At 40.3% G+C, this 16,162-nt stretch overlaps 1 protein-coding gene across 1 annotated transcript in view; it reads right to left on the bottom strand.

Moving 5' to 3' along the window:
• The window catches only part of LTBP1 (latent transforming growth factor beta binding protein 1), a 482,178-nt gene that overhangs the window by 309,391 nt on the left and 156,625 nt on the right, over positions 1-16,162 (bottom strand). The window contains exon 4 of the mRNA XM_012652425.1: positions 15,666-15,835. Coding sequence (XP_012507879.1) covers positions 15,666-15,835 — 170 coding nt within the window. The remainder of the gene's footprint in view (positions 1-15,665; positions 15,836-16,162) is intronic.

Genomic DNA, 16,162 nt, shown 5'->3' with positions numbered 1-16,162 from the left:
TTAAAGGATGAGGAATGCCCAGGAAAGCTCAGGACAGGCTCCAGACTGCAGTCCAGGGACAGAGGTGACAGAACTTGCTTAAGGCACCTAACTAGTGGCAACAACAGGGCACACATCTCAGTCCCGGTGTCCCAGGAACTGCATGGGGCTGTTCCATGGTGCTTCCTTCAAGACGACTTTTAAAACTCACTGGTCTAGAACATACTTGGAAATTTCTCCTCTATTCCTAATCCTGAATACTAGAGAAACTTCCAGTGTTGTCCCATCCAGACAGGATAGTGGTATCTGAAATGCGGTGACTGAAGAGTGGAAGAAACACATCCTCCAAGAAGAAAGTCTTGATATCAGTTTATAAAAAGAAGGAAGGAAGAAAGGGAGAGAGGGTGTTCAATGTACCAATTCTCTCAATTCTGAATTGTGAATGTAATCCACAGGCACGATCTAGAATCCTGACAATTATGGGAACCATACTTGACAGGGGTTAAATGAGTTTGCCCTAAGATTTTTTTGGGGGAGAGGGAGGGTTATCATGGTTCAAGATGTTACTCTAAGGGTTTGTCTCCCAATGGGGCAAACCATTTAAAAGACACGTTTTTTTCGTAAGTGAAAAATCTCTACCTCCCTCAAAGATCCTATGCCAGTCTTGGCAGCAGCACAGCTTTAGACTCCACCCCATGGCACGTGGGTGGAGGAGGCAGGTGTACCATTGACAAGACTGACTTCACTGTTGTCCGTGAAACAGAACAAGGAGAGAGGAGTCCAATACTTTCCTGTCTTCCATCTCTAACACTCATGCAATCTGGCTAGTTTGCACGGGCTCCTTACAAAAATAGTGGGTTAGACAGGCTTCGTGTGACTCAAGTTTTCTGTCCCTTAATTTTGGAACAGAATTAGGTTTTATTTATCCCCACATTTGTTGTTTTCAAAGAGCAAGTAAATGGGGGCATTTGCTAGTGGTCTATCACTCACCATTTCAATAAATAACATCTATTCGTACATGGAGGAGCAAGACTGACTAGACAATAGACCGTCTATCTGTTTACCAAGGAACACAGCTCATGGCTTATTCACAACGTAAGTAGGGAACATTCCCCTCAAGGGTCCCAGATTATCTTTACCACACACCTTGAAAATTAGGATCCTATATAATTGTTATGACAAATATTTCTGACAAAATCAAATTCCCTGAAAGGAAATTAAGACCCTTTCCTATCTAGGCCCGACCTACATCTCCTGCCACACCCCCACGTAGAGCCAAGGCATGAGCCAGGCCAAGCTGTTGAAAGGGCCTCACTCATACGCCTGTTTCCTCCACATGCAGTTGCCTTTCCCTAGAAAACCTTTCTGCACTCTTCCCACCTTGCATCCTTTCAACTCAACTAAAATAAGCCCCTCCATGATTTTCACTGACCTAGGCACAACCAAATGTCACAACCCCCACGTTTTCTTGACTCTCTGCAGATACTTCTATTCATGTACGTTTCTCTACTTTTCCCACTTCCTTTGGTCTCAATCAAGCCAAAGAAAATAGTTTATATTCTTATCCTCCTTTTCTATCTATAACCAATGTCCTGCCTGGTCATTCTCTCTTTTTGGGAAAAGAAAAGAGAATGTAGTAAGAGGAGAGCATCGTGGGACTAGAACACAGTGGTTGGAGATGGAAAAAGTCATCCAAGTTGATAGGAACCACAGCTAGGAACACATGGGAAGACAATGGCCACGGCAGAAAAGTGACTTTTACTCAAACTAATGACTGGAAGTCACGAAACTTTACAAGAGTTGAATGTCCTCAGGCTTCTATCACCTTCATAAAGGGGCTTGGAAATTTTCCTGACGCCAACGGCAGACACAATGAAGGTAAGGACTTATTACACTTTACAAAATTTAAATTCTGCTTAAAAGGGAAAAATAAATCAAAAGTCAAAATTGGCATTTTAAAATCTCTGAATTAATTCAGAAATATAGCATCATGGAATCCAAGCTTTCAGAATACCGATTCTGTCATTTACTTCATTTTTTTTTCCAGTACAAACTTCCCTCTGGCTCAGTTTTTAAATGTTTCCATCAAATGGCTCCAACTACTCCACCCAAGGGACAAATTCAATAGAACTCATCATTAGGAAAGATTTCAACTTCAAATATCCCTTTTATCAAAGTCATCATATTATATCCAGCTATGTTCCAGTATTATGTGATAAATAAAAATGAAAAATAATGAGTTGCCAATAAAAATTACCAATGTACAATTGTACATTGTAAGTTTTCCAGCTATCAGCTAATTCTTTCTAGGTTACCCATTTTCAAATTCCTCTCTTCCTTTGACTCTCATCAAGGAAGTGCCTCCTCTGTTGAACATTGTGATGGTTTTAAAATATGTCCACAAATTCTTTCATACATCTTTCTTCAAGAGATGAAGTCTGATCTCCCCTTGAACATGGTCTGGTTGTTGTGAACCTTGTCTACAAAACAGAATAAGTGGAAGTGATGGCTTGCGACTTCAGAGACTAGATGTAAAAGGAACTGCAGCTTCTGTCTCGGTCTCTGGTGGGTTGCTCATTCTGGAGGAAGCCAGTTCCCACACTACAAGGACCCTCAAGCAACCTATGGACAGGCCCACGTGGCCAAGAACTAAAGCTTCCTGACAACAACCATGTGAATGAACCATGTTGAAAGCAGATCCTCCAGCCCCAGTCAAGCCTTCAGGTAACTGCAGCCCCTACTGATATCCTGGTTGCAACTTCATGAAAGAACCTGAGCCAGAGCCAATCAGCTAAGGTACCTCTAAATTCATGAACTACAGAAACTGTGAGATAATATTTGTTGCTTTAAACTTTGCTATGCAACAACAGATAACTAACATAAACATACACACACAACACACTCCTCTTTTTCTGCTTTTCTTTTTGTCTAGATTCTGAGAACAGCAGAAATTATGGACCTTTCTAAAAGCACGGAGCACTGTCTACGTGATTGACAGACTCAGGAAACATGTAAAGTACCTACTAAGCTGCAGAGCTCAAATACACACCACAATCATGTAAGCTACAATTAGACCCATTTTGCAGACAAGGAAACCATAGAGATGTTCATCGGAACCTGACCAAGGTCATTTTGTTAGGAAATGGTAGAGCTAGGATTTTAATGTAAGCCCTTGTTCTTTCCTCAATACCCCAATGCCTCTCCCGTACTTGTAACGAACATTATCGCATTAAGTGCTTGGGAAGGTCGAGATGAGAAAGGGAAACAAACACAGATTGGATACCTACTATGTTATGTGTTTGGCAGTATGCTAGAGATCTTATATCCTTCATATCACTTTATTCTCCCAACAGTCCTATGGAACAAGTGTTAAGATTTTTATTTGGCAAAGAAACTGATCTTCAGAGATCCAAGGGTTCAGTAAAACCACTCACAGGCTCTCCCCTCCAAGATCCTGAGATCTGGAGTGGAAAAAAAAGACACGCAAAGAATAATGCCATCCAACCCATCTATTATACCTCACAAGACTGCAGCAGGGGCCATGTGAAATAATTTGTATGGATATAATTTGTAAGCTGTAAAATACTATGCAAATGAAAGAAGGTATCATTAGATATGGTCAGTTCTAAGTGGAACAACTGTGAGAAAAGCTCAAACCAGTAAGGACACCTAACCCATGATATATTATATTATAGAGCAAAATCTACAAGTGCTTCTAAATATAGAAAAATTTTCATCTCAGGATGTTTGCTTTCATAATCATAACTATTATTAAAGACTATAGAATAAAGCAAGATTCTACCATGGACTTTCCTTCCTACATAATTTCCAGGTACAACTTGATTGCCTGACTTTGCTTGAAATGTATCAAAATGAATTTCAACCAGCTGTAGAAACTCACTGATTAGAAAGGTTTACTTGGCATTTTAAAAATTTTTAGTAAGATAAATCATTCTTACCAGTAGCTCTACAGTCAGATAACAAATAATTTTTAAAACATGTTATTATCTTATATGTCTACATATAACAAAATTTGCAAATACATAAAATAGAGTCGAATTTTGACTTTGTACTCACCTAAAAATGACTTACACAAAGAGCTAAAGTGGTACTTTTTTCAATTAATAAGATTTGTTTTGGCAATTTCTAACTTATATTTTTGGCTCCTAACTTAAACATATGAATAACGTGTAGGGTACCTTTTAAATAGTCAAATAATGTACTGATACTATAATGTGACATACCAAATTAATGAATACAAAGTGTTTAGTACAGTGGTTGACACGCAGAAAGTGCTAAATAGATGAGGAGGAGGAAGATGAAACTTACCTAGTGTCTTTGATGTAGAAAAATGAGCCTATGTCCAAATTTCCTAACTACCTGATCTTCAATGACAAGAATTCAATTTACAATACCTTCAGGGTTTTGTTTTTTTTTTCTTACTCAGAGTACTTGTTCTTGAGGTATATTAAGGTGTGGTTTGGAAACTGGGATCTCTGACAAGAAACACTATGAATCACTTTCTCCACTAAGAGACTCTGTAAAACCCCTTTAAAGAGAAGCATCTAATTTTGCTATATTTCCATGTTCAAGACATGGCAGAGCATGCCTGATACGTATTTACACACAATACCACATTGTGGTTGCCAGAAAACCCATATCAAAAAAGATGAATGAATAGGTGGCAGGATGAGATTTCAGGAGTCTTACTGAAAAGGGTCCCCAATCCACACTCACTAATGAACTGAAGCTGGACATTCTCCATTCAGTGTGAGTACAAATCCCTGAGACCTGAGAATTCTTCTGTTAAAAATTCAAATGGGTACTCAGACACAAATATGGCAACACATCAGGCCCTACTGACCCCCAGGCCAGGCAGAACAATTCTCCAAGTGTTCCCAGGGTCTTAGGGAACTGATGGAAATGGCCCACCCACTCCTCTCTCCATTTGCCAACCCATCCCAAACTTTCTCAGAAGTCAGAGGGTGTGGACAGGAGTAAGAGCTATAAAGGGAGTGAAGAAAAGAAGTCGAGCAGCTGGGTTTTCCCTCTCTAGAAGGCAAGCTTTGGTGCTCTGAGTAATCAGGACACGCAGCTGCTAGGGAGCAGAGTAGAAATAGAACATGTGTTGGCTGGGGTCTTTTGCCTACAAGACGATGGGGGTGCACATTATCTCAAGCAATAGGATGTTACAGTAAGGCTGTGTACAGCAGTAAGGGAAATGGAAGTCTCTAGAGAAGCCAGGAGCAGCCAGCCATACAAGCCAGACCTCACAAAGACTAAGACATAGTTCAACAACTGAAAAGATGCTAAGAACCCACAGTACTTTTAGCAGCCCATTATATGCTGCCCCATCACCGATCCTTTTCAGAAACGCTGTTGGACTTCATTTTTGTACCCAGCATTAATGCGATAGAAAGCTTCTCTCTGGCTGTTTGTGCTTCTTTTTGGTATTCCACTTCTGTTCCAGTTACTTACGGTTCAACTCTTACAAATTCCTTAAGAGAGGTTCTGATTATTAGAATTTAGTCAATATCATCCCTGTTTGGGAAAGCTCCTCTGCCAGGCCACCTTATAGGCAGCTGGCTAGTCTCACAGGGGTTTTATTCTGGTCAAGTGTCTGCCCATTTTCCAGTCCTCTGTAGCCAGAAGGTGAGGTCACCCATAATAGCAGTTTTACCTAGATGTATCCTGTCCGATTACAACATTATCATCTGCTCCACTGAGACTAACAATTGATTTGTCCAGATTGTTTTAAAAAGTAGATCTTCTGCCCTGCTGAAATGGTAATCTAAGAACAACAGATTTTGAGGGAGTTGGCATGTCAGCAGATCAGATGCATGCCTTTTTTATGGTAAAAGAAGGAAGAATGGAAACATGCAATGCCTCACAGAGCCCTCACTCCGAGCCTGCACACTTATTACACCCACCCTCCACTGGTCAAAGCAAGTCACGTGGCCAAGCCCAGAGCCAAGGATGGTGGCAGAGCAGGAAAGTCCCCTATACCCACAAGGAAGCCATGGCAAGAGGGAGGTGGGAAGGAACAAAGAATCATGCATAAATAATACAATCTATCATTTTTATTATTTGTTCTAGGGTGAATGAAATGTTAGGGGGAAAAAAGTTAAATAGATCAGAGAATCATTCCTAACAAAAATATATCCACCATCTTCTCTCCCTATAAAAGCAAACTAAAGTGCACTTATATACTTCATTTTCATTAAATTTCTACAGTTTCATAAAAAAATTTAAAAACGCAACCCTTTGGATCAGAAATTATCTACTTAACTGAATCATAAAAGATGGGTCTAGTGTTTTTGACTGATGAATAAAGGAAATAAATATAAATCAAAAGATTTTGTTTGGAGGGAGGATTATTCTGTAACCCTCTAAAGGAAAGCAGACGCCTGCTTCAGCCGGCTACTCTATGGAATGTAAGCTGAAAGCGTGGGAGGAAGAGCTCTGGTTTCTGCTGGATCTGAGTCAGGCATTTGCACTCATGAGATGCACCTGTAGCCATTAAGGAGCGTTCGTGAAACAAGGAGCCCAGCTGCCGGTGTGTGTGTGCTCCCAGGCCTCCTTAGGGGCAGAGCGCTCAATCCCACACAAGAAGCGCAGGGGCCATCGACACTGGGAACCACGACCACCACTCTCTCACCTGCTCTCCTGCTCTCTGTGGATGCTTTTCTTTCTTCCACCAAAGCTTTCTAAATCTGTTTCTAGGATACAGGGATTTTCAAATAATCATGATATTTTTCCCAAAAGCAACCTATTTAAAATATTTCATTTAGTTGGAAAAAAAAAAAAAAACTAGAACCTTGAAACGCCAAACTTCTGAAGTGCAGTTAGGGCTACGAGAATTTTTTTTAAGTGGATATTTCCTTTATGGATAATGTTAAGAAGCTCAAAGGGGAGATTGTGATCTCTGGAGAGTCCTTAAAGGTGAAAGATGCCAGGAATAGAAAGCCAAGACTTTAAAAAATATATACATATATCTCCTTGATTGACTGTGTGTGTGTACATATACTCAACCATGACACATATATACACACACATATTTCATGTTTAAAGTTTGCCTATCAGAAGAATTACTCAGTTATAACCACATTGCAGTCACCTCTTAGGAAAGAAAGTTTTTCCTTGGCCGGGCGCGGTGGCTCACGCCTGTAATCCTAGCTCTCTGGGAGGCCGAGGCGGGAGGATTGTTTGAGCTCAGGAGTTCGAAACTAGCCTGAGCAAGAGCGAGACCCCAGTCTCTACTAAAAATAGAAAGAAATTAATTGGACAACTAAAAATATATAGAAAAAACTAGCCGGGCATGGTGGCGCATGCCTGTAGTCCCAGCTACTCGGGAGGCTGAGGCAGGAGGATCGCTTGAGCCCAGGAGTTTGAGGTTGCTGTGAGCTAAGATGACGCCACGGCACTCTAGCCCAGGCAACACAGTAAGACTCTGTCTCAAAAAAAAAAAAAAAAAGAAAGTTTTTCCTTCTCCTCTTCCAGCCATGGATTAACTTCTCCGTCCTTTGTATGGGAACAAAGTAGAGCCAGGGCAGCTGTGTTTCAAGTTAGATACATTTCAATTTCACAAGGGGCTAATGCCCTGCAAATATTAAAAAATAAACAATGCAGAACTAAAATAACAGAAAATCCCAACACAGAGTCTTTCAAGAAATGTCATATAAAAATAGAAGAAAGGTACTGATCCTCCCCTCAGAGTGGGCACAGACTCACCACAAGGCAGTCACTGTCACTGTCAAGAGGACTTTTCCACAAGGGGTCTAACTCATGGGAAGACAAAGCATTCCACTCTAATTCCCTTGGGAACATCTCATGAACAGTATTTTGTATAGGCTTGTTTATTTTGAATCAAAACTATCATTTCCACTCTAATAATGATTAATTCCCTCAAAACTATTTCCCCATTCAGAAGTAAAAATCAAGCAAAGCCCTCAATTTCTGACAAAAGACATCCTAAGGCTGAGTAGGCACCATCTCTTTTCTTTCTCAAATGCAAGTTTTCTCCACCCGAAATGCTGCTTTGTAGTTTCTCCCCATGTAAACTAGAAATTCACTTGTGTTATTTTTCCCTAGGGGGAGGAAAAAATCACAGTTTGATTCCAGAATATTCCAGAGCCATACAGTATTGATTTCCCAGTATCTTAAACTCAGATAGTCTTGACACCCAGAAATATCCTTGAATTTGCTTGTTATAGAACCTTGGGCCCTTGGAATTAAAACCCTTCTCTGGCACTAAAGGCTGCCTGCCTGATAGAGGAATTTAAACTACATAATCCTTCACTCTGGAAGGTTTTTCTCCATCACTGTTTTCATATTGCTGGATAAGCTTCTTGGAAGTGTTCATAATCAATCCATACCTACCATTTCCCAGCTATCTTAAACTTTGGGTGGCCAATCAGGAGGCAAAGAGAACATTCATGTTCGCACAGCTTCCCCGAACTGGGAAGTTATCAAACAACTCTCAGATAAAACATACCATCCTCCCCTATCCCCACCCGGCCCCCTCCCCAGCACACCATCCATGGCAAGACTGCTCATGCAACTTTCTTTGCAATAGGTTATAACCTGTCCTTCAATAAAATCTGCATTGCCAAGGATACCAGCTCAGCAGAACCCCATCCATCCACATTCACCAGGATGCTTTCTCAGGCGTCAGTCTGTACACAGTGTAATGTTGTTCTACCGTCTAGACTTTCAAACCAAGGAATTGCCAGAAATCTCCAACAAGTAGGTGATTTTCCTCTAGGCATCTTTAGTGCTAACATCCACACCATCATACTGCTGAGAAACTGGCTCAAGGTTCCTGATCCCCACACAGAACTGTGCATGGGTGCCCCAGTAGCTTCGGGAACTTGTTGATTTCACAAGGGAAAAAGCTTTACCATCATTCCTTCCTTAAAGTAGTCTGCTTTCACACCTAGTATTCCTCTTAAATGCTTAAGCATTTTTTGTTTGTCTTCATCATCTTGTAAGGTCACTTCTGGCTGGTCCAACTTCCCCTGCCATTTAGTACCCACTGAGTTGGTGTGGGGCCAATCCCAAAGACATGTTTGTGTGCACACAACAAGTTAAAGTAGTCTTCACACAGGGAAGGCTTTCATTGCGGCAGAAATGTGTGTCTTGGTCCATCTGCACAGCTCTGCCCTAAAGGGCTCCCAGTCAACCTGCCAGTAACCTTCAATGTGAGTGTCTCAGAGAAGTGGAGTTGCCAACACACTAGATTTTTCCTCCTGCTGCTTCTTTTCTCCCATGGCATGATGTGTAATACCACTCATATCCTCAACTTCAACATCCGAATTGAGGCTAGGAACAGACTCTTCTTCACTAGCATCCTCTAATGCTGAGCATCTCCATATTGCAATTCATCCCACGCATAAGAATCTGGCTCCAATTCTCCTTGACTATATTTATCATACCTATGTTTGTCTTTATCCAGTTGCCATTCCAGGGATTCTTCTCTCTTCTGCAAAGGGCCAATAAGTAAAGGATGAAATTGTTTCTTCCATGCTCTAGAGCCAAGTGTCTATCCCATCACAGGTGCTCTCAACTAAGCCATGGACATCCTCCCCTGTGAGCATTCAGTAACTGGCATTAGGCATCCAGAGCCTTTCATCAACATTCTTGCCCACTTCTTTGAAGTGGCTGGCACAAGCAGACTTGTCCAGGTCAAATACTGACTATTCTAATGTTCAGATTTGTTTTGCCAAAGCAAAAATCTTGGATGTCTTCTCTAACCTTCTGCAGAACTACTCTGCTCTCTCACTGAGGACAACCGAAGAGACCCAGACAATTTTACTGGTAACCTCTTCGCTGTACCAGACTTCAGCCACAGAGGATTTTCAAAGGGAGACATGACCATTTGTCATCAAACCTTGAGATGCTTTCATGCCTTGTGATGCTTCTTGATGTCAGTCTGAACACAAGACTGAAGGCTAACGCTACCAGCAATACATTCAACTGTAGTGTCATTAAAAGTGTAAAAAAACAGCCTTACGTGCCCAAAGAGTCCACACTCTTCTTAGTCTGGGACTATGGAATGTGTCAGGCCAGAACTGGAATGCAGGGGCTCAGGCAACAAGGCTGCCAAGAACAACAGATTCTTTGCATCCCTCTCAGACCAGAGCTCAGGAGACCTGGGGAGCTGTTCTATCTCCAAACAGAGGAGGCGGGAGATTTCAGTCTGCCTGTGATTGACAGCTGAGTTGTCAGCTGTCAGTTGTCAGCTCCTATTGTGATTGACCGTAGGAGCTGAGCTGAGTGGCCTGATGCAAAGGCTGGGAGAGATCAGCACAGATCAGAATTCAGAGCTAAGGTTCTCCCATGGTGCCACTGCAAGCAGGAATTGCATTTTCTTCTGTCAGAAGTGGCCTACTGGGGGCCATGTGTGTGCTTTTTCACCTCTATGGCTGCTCATTTAAACCAATGGGTTAAATTTAACACTTTAAGTAAAAACTGGGGGTCCTCATTTTATGTTTTTTTGCAATCTAACAGTACTTTGTGTTTGCAAATGCCAGTCCTTTCCCCCTTCGCCCCCCAATCTTACACAACAGAAGATACACTGGCAATTTTTTAACAAGCCTGAGTTGTATCTGTTTAAAAGACCTTTAGGAAGTCAGCATATAAAACGTAACATCGGCCTTTCCTGAAATTTAAAATTTCTGCTTTATTGAATTTAAAAAACTAAAATTTTAGAAGACTTTGAAAAATAAGTAACCTATTTGAAATCTAAGCCCATCCTGATAGGAAAACAACTGAAATTAGCAATAAGAAATCCACTTTGGAGAAGTTCAAATTTCTAAATCATTTCAAATATTAAAGTGATACAGTAAAAAAGGGGACAAAACAAGCAAATGTTTAAATCAGAGATTCCCTAATCTTTCAGTTCTAGGACTCCTCTTGGTGCAGTCTGGAAACCAGTTGTCTAGGGAACCATTTCAGTTCCATGGATATTATTGCTGCATATCCTAAAGATTTCTTTAAAAGTAACTCTATGATCTTAGTAAGTTCCCCAGTGTCTTATAACCCTGATGATAAAAATGTCCTTCTACCAAAGACTATAACAGAAATATTATTTTCTGGTTTTCGTTTTATCAAGCATCCCATAATATTTTTACTTCAACAGTAAACAGTATGATGTGGACACTTACTACCCTCAAGGTCTTTTTCTAGTGGGTTGTGCCAAACTAATCTGTGTGTGTGTGAGTTACTTGGGTTTGCTCCTAAACATGTGCTATTTTAATCTTGACTGACCATTTTTATAAGATGATCTTTTTCAAATGTATGTCATTTCAGTTTTTCTTCCTCTGGGTTAAAACTACTACTAAACTATGTACAATAGAATTTTGTTTTACATACTGAATTTTTTCCTACAAGTCACTAAGGAGGTTACCTTCCACCACACGCCATGCTTGGGACTTCTGAGAGCTGATGAGCTCCATTCCTTGGAGCTGATACTGAGTCATCTATAACTACCTATTCAGCAATGATTTCTTATACATATTTTTGTGATTGTTGAGAAATAATACACATACCATAGAATTCACCCTTAAGTGTAAGAACTCAGTGGTTTTTAGCATATTCACAAAGTTGTACAACCACCATGATCATCTAATTCCAGAATATTTTCATCACCCCAAAAGAAACGCCTTACCTATAAATGGTCACTCCCCATTTCTCCTCTCCGCAGTCTTTGGCAATCACTAATCTACTTTCTCTATGGATTTGCCTATTCTGGATGTTCTATACAAATGGGATCATATAGGATGTTGTCTGGGTTCTTTTACTCAGTATGTTTTCAAAGGTCACCCAAACTGTAGCATGTATCAGAATCTTATTCCTTTTTATAGCTGAGTAATATTCCATTGTTTGGATATATCCATTTTGTTTATCCACTCACTAGCTGGATGGACAATTGGGTTATTCCCACTCTCTTGGGTGTTATGAATAATGCTGCTATGAACGTTTGTGTACAAGTTTTTGTGTGAACATATGTTTTCAGTTCTTCTGGGTATATACCTAGGTGTGGAATTGTTAAGCCCTATGGTAACTCCATATTTAACTTTTTTGAGGAACTCAAGTAGTATCTTAATGTGATACTGTGCAGTGATATGACCAGTACTGGTTCATTCAATAAAATGTTATTTCCACCAATATTAAAAGGTTTTTTTTATAAACAACCAGGAGTAACATCCATCACTTTGCCAACTGCTACCTGGCCTGCCACTCTAACATTAAAAGTAACTAGACTTATCAGGCACAGTAGTTTTGGGGTAGTACATGCTTTTCTGGCTGCTTTCAAACTAAGCGGATATGTAGCTGAGAAGTATCATGGTGTGGAGGGTGGGTTGCTGGGGGCCCTGACAATGAAGGGCAGTGGTTACAGGCATGGTCCCTTGGGCAACATGCTCCAGGCACCAATTGATCAGGTCCCAAATCTAGAAGTTTTCAGTAGAGTGAGAGACTGTGCGTGTCCAAATGAGGAGGCAGCAAACTATAGCCCATTAGCCAAACCCAGCCAGTCGCCCAATTTTTTACAAACTACAAGATTGATTTTCACTTTTTTAAGTGGTTGCATTTTAAATAACTGTATAGGTACCTATATAACATCTCAATTTGCCTATTGGCTCACAAGCCTGAAATATTTACTATCAGGCCCTTTAAGAAAAATTTACTGACCTTTGCTCTAGATGATACTCATTCAAACTAAATTCTTTTAACACTAATGCATAGAGCAGAGCACCAAGGTATTAATTTATCAGTATAGCTGATCCTTTAGCAGTGACCAGAGAACCAACCCAGGATAGCAAGTTACCTCAGAAGTAACTCTGCAGGCCGGTAAATACACAGAACCAAAACAGGAACAGTGCTGGTCCAACTAGCATCGGACAGGGATGTCCAGTTATCATACCAAAACTCCAGGAATTCCAATAAAATATTCATTCCTCACAAAAGAGAGCACTTCTACTAGCAACTTGATGGTTTGTTTCCTTCTACGAATAATTTGTTTTATCTGGAGAGTGCTACACTTGGCACATTAACCTATTTCACTTCACTAAATTCATGACCTCTACCCTCATCCCTTCCCTGCTTATTCTAACCAATGCTGTCTTCTCTCACCAGGTGTCAATAGCAAATCCTTATTCCCCTGGGCTTGCAGACTACTGTCTCCTCCTATGATGAGCTATTAAGTTACACAGCACTTAGAGCTTAAGTATACATTGTTATTGCTACTTGCAAGATAACAATATTAAGCCTACTAATTGGTAATTAATTACTGTAAACCACCTTTTTATTTTATCCCCTTTAAAAGGGGAAAATAGGACTTGTTTCTGCCAACCTAAATGTTCTCTTTAGTCCTAGTAGCTTCTTAAAATTAACAGCAGTGGACTGCTATGGCACACACCAATCCATCGACTTCACCCCAAGATACATCAACTAATTCACAACTAATCTTAATATCTTCTATTTAAGAGTCAGAATTATCAGCTTCTGTTTGCCCTTCAAATCTTTCAGCTCAAGGAGAATTTAATCTGTTTGCATTTGATCTCTTCTGTAAAGATGAAAATAAAGATACTAAAAGCTTCTACTTTTCCTCAGACTTTCTTTATTCATTTTTCCTTCCTTTCTGTTCCATGTAAGGTTTCCCTGGAGCCTCCTCTTCAAGTGGGAGTGTATGGAGACGGAATACTTTTAGGTCCTTCCTACTACCCACACCTCCTTTCCAGTTTTAGTCTTCCCATTGTGGTTCTTCCTCAGTTTTGCTATTTCAGTATCCTTAATGGTCCTGCCAAATTATCTCTTTTTAAAACTTTCCAATTAGCCCTCCAGCTCTCAGTAAAGCTCTGGCCTCAGCAAAAATGGTCACATTTCCCTTCCTGTCCTTCCTATATGCCCCTCTCAGTTAATTTCTGGGCCTCGTTTTGCACAAGAGCCATGTTTTGGGGGCTCTGAGCTGAGAACTCCATCATTGCAATACTGTGTTAGTCTACATTCCTTTGCTAGATCCCCACTATGTAGAAAATACATTTTAACAGATGAGTGGGAATATTATGAACAGTACAGATAATTATAATTCTAAAATATGATTTCATCTTCCACGACATATTTAATAGTTCGACCAAGGTTTGAGAGTTTAAAATACATTACACAGACCCAATAGGAATTTTCCTTTCAATAACAAATCATCGATAACAAACTGAAGCAGTGTAATCTCTAGTCTTAATACCAGCGATTCTCAAATCATCTTTTCCTGACACCTCCATGTAATTCAGAATTCTCTTCTTCATCAGTATGACCATAAACTTTCAAAAACTCTCTTGCCATCACACTCTAATTTTGGAGAGCTTCTAAAAAAATATCATCTAAATGAAACCCCAAAGGAAATAAGAAGTATCTTTTTTTTTTATTTTTAAAATTAAGATTAGAAAATTATATACTCAAGGGATAGTCACATAAGAGAAACAAGCTATTAAGTAACAAATCAAAGGATCTTTAAAAAATAAGATAGGTAACATCCATTCTTTTGCAGATGACTTGGAAGTGATCTTGCCTAAAGGCAAGGAGATGATCTAAATGATTTCTATATTCTTCCCTAAGGGCATGCTTCCTCATCCTCCCAATAAACCACACCAAACTATTGCTCTGGGGTCCAGCCACCAGTCACCGCGCAGAACTCTCAAAAGATGAAAAGCGGATGTACAAGCCTGTATCTCAAATTCTTTTTGTTAAATGACCAATTATGAGAGAAGAATAAATCACTCTAGGTTCAGTACAGAAACTGGGAGGTGGGAACAGACCTAGGGAATCAAACGCACAACAGATATGGAGTCCAAGTGTCAAACAGTAGGAAAAAGTCTCTCTTAGCCCTTCACCCTATTCATGGTGGTGAAAGACAGTCCTTTTCCACATCATAGCTGACATTCCCTTTCACTGCTTATGGTGCAGGCAATCAGTCAACATGCGACAGGGCAGGAAGCCGCTGGAACGAGAGTGTGCGTCTAGCTCTCGCCTTTGGATGGTCTGCGCCTCGCTCCAGAACGTTTTCTCCAGATGCTGCCAGCAGACACTCTGTAATACCTAAACCACAAATCATCACATTCCCCACCCTTTGAGCCAGGACTTGTCCTTGAGCTTCCCACATAGCGAGATATTAACCAAGCTTGCCACTGATACAATAGTGCTTTACAACTTCAGAGTAAAATCTGTCACACCAGCTGCTTGATATACTAAAAAGGAGGTGGACCTTATAACATAAAAATATCCACAGTAGGTGAACCTCAGAGAGTCATGCAGGACATTTCAGACATTTCATAAGGAATGAATCCTGGCTAGCTTACTAAGAAAATATTTTATCAATGTAAACATGTCAGACATATGACTGTGCCTAAAATTAGAGGAAATATGTCTTAGAAATGGAGCCATCTTGCAGAAACAGAACTACAGGCAGGGCATTTCAGATTCATTTCCAAAATCCAGGAATACTGCCTTTCCTCAGAAGAAGGAAACCATGCTAAACATCTGCTGTCTGGTTGTTTTAGGAACCACTGTGGGTTTTTTAATGACTCTTGAATTTTATCTACTGTGACACATGAAAGCCATCGAAATTGAACAAAGTGTTTCCAAACTATGATATTATAACTTAGGAAGATGATTGACTAGACTATACTCACGCTGAAAAGGCGCTGCAACTTGATCCTGCCTGTATCTTAAAGGGAAGGAACCTTCGGTGGACTGCTCTCCTGAAACCACCTTCTGGGCTGGAAAGTACTTGGGCTGGAGCACATATTCCTGGGTCTGGCCACGATGTATCCTCACATTCTGTGAGGAAAGGGGTGTCACTCTGGGAAGAAACAAAACAAAGACAAGGAAATAAATAATGGCCTTTTAAAAGTCAACTAAGAAGAAAAGAACAAGAAATTAATTCAATTTAGAAAGGAGCATAAATTATACACGAGGCGCATGGTTCCCTTCAAATACCATAGCTGACCATTTGTGGCATATAAGGAAGGAACTAACAACTTACCCTTGGAAATCTCCAACATGAAAGGGACTCTGCCCGTCTAGTCAAGAAGCATAACAGTAAATAGATCATCACATGTGGATTTTATCAGAGGATTCAGAAAACAGTGACCATAAGCCTTCATGCAAAACACACAGCATTTATATT

Source organism: Propithecus coquereli, unplaced genomic scaffold, assembly GCF_000956105.1.
Source record: "Propithecus coquereli isolate 6110/MARCELLA unplaced genomic scaffold, Pcoq_1.0 Scaffold39, whole genome shotgun sequence".
Lineage (NCBI taxonomy): Eukaryota > Metazoa > Chordata > Mammalia > Primates > Indriidae > Propithecus > Propithecus coquereli.
This window is presented reverse-complemented; position numbering and strand designations above follow the sequence as displayed.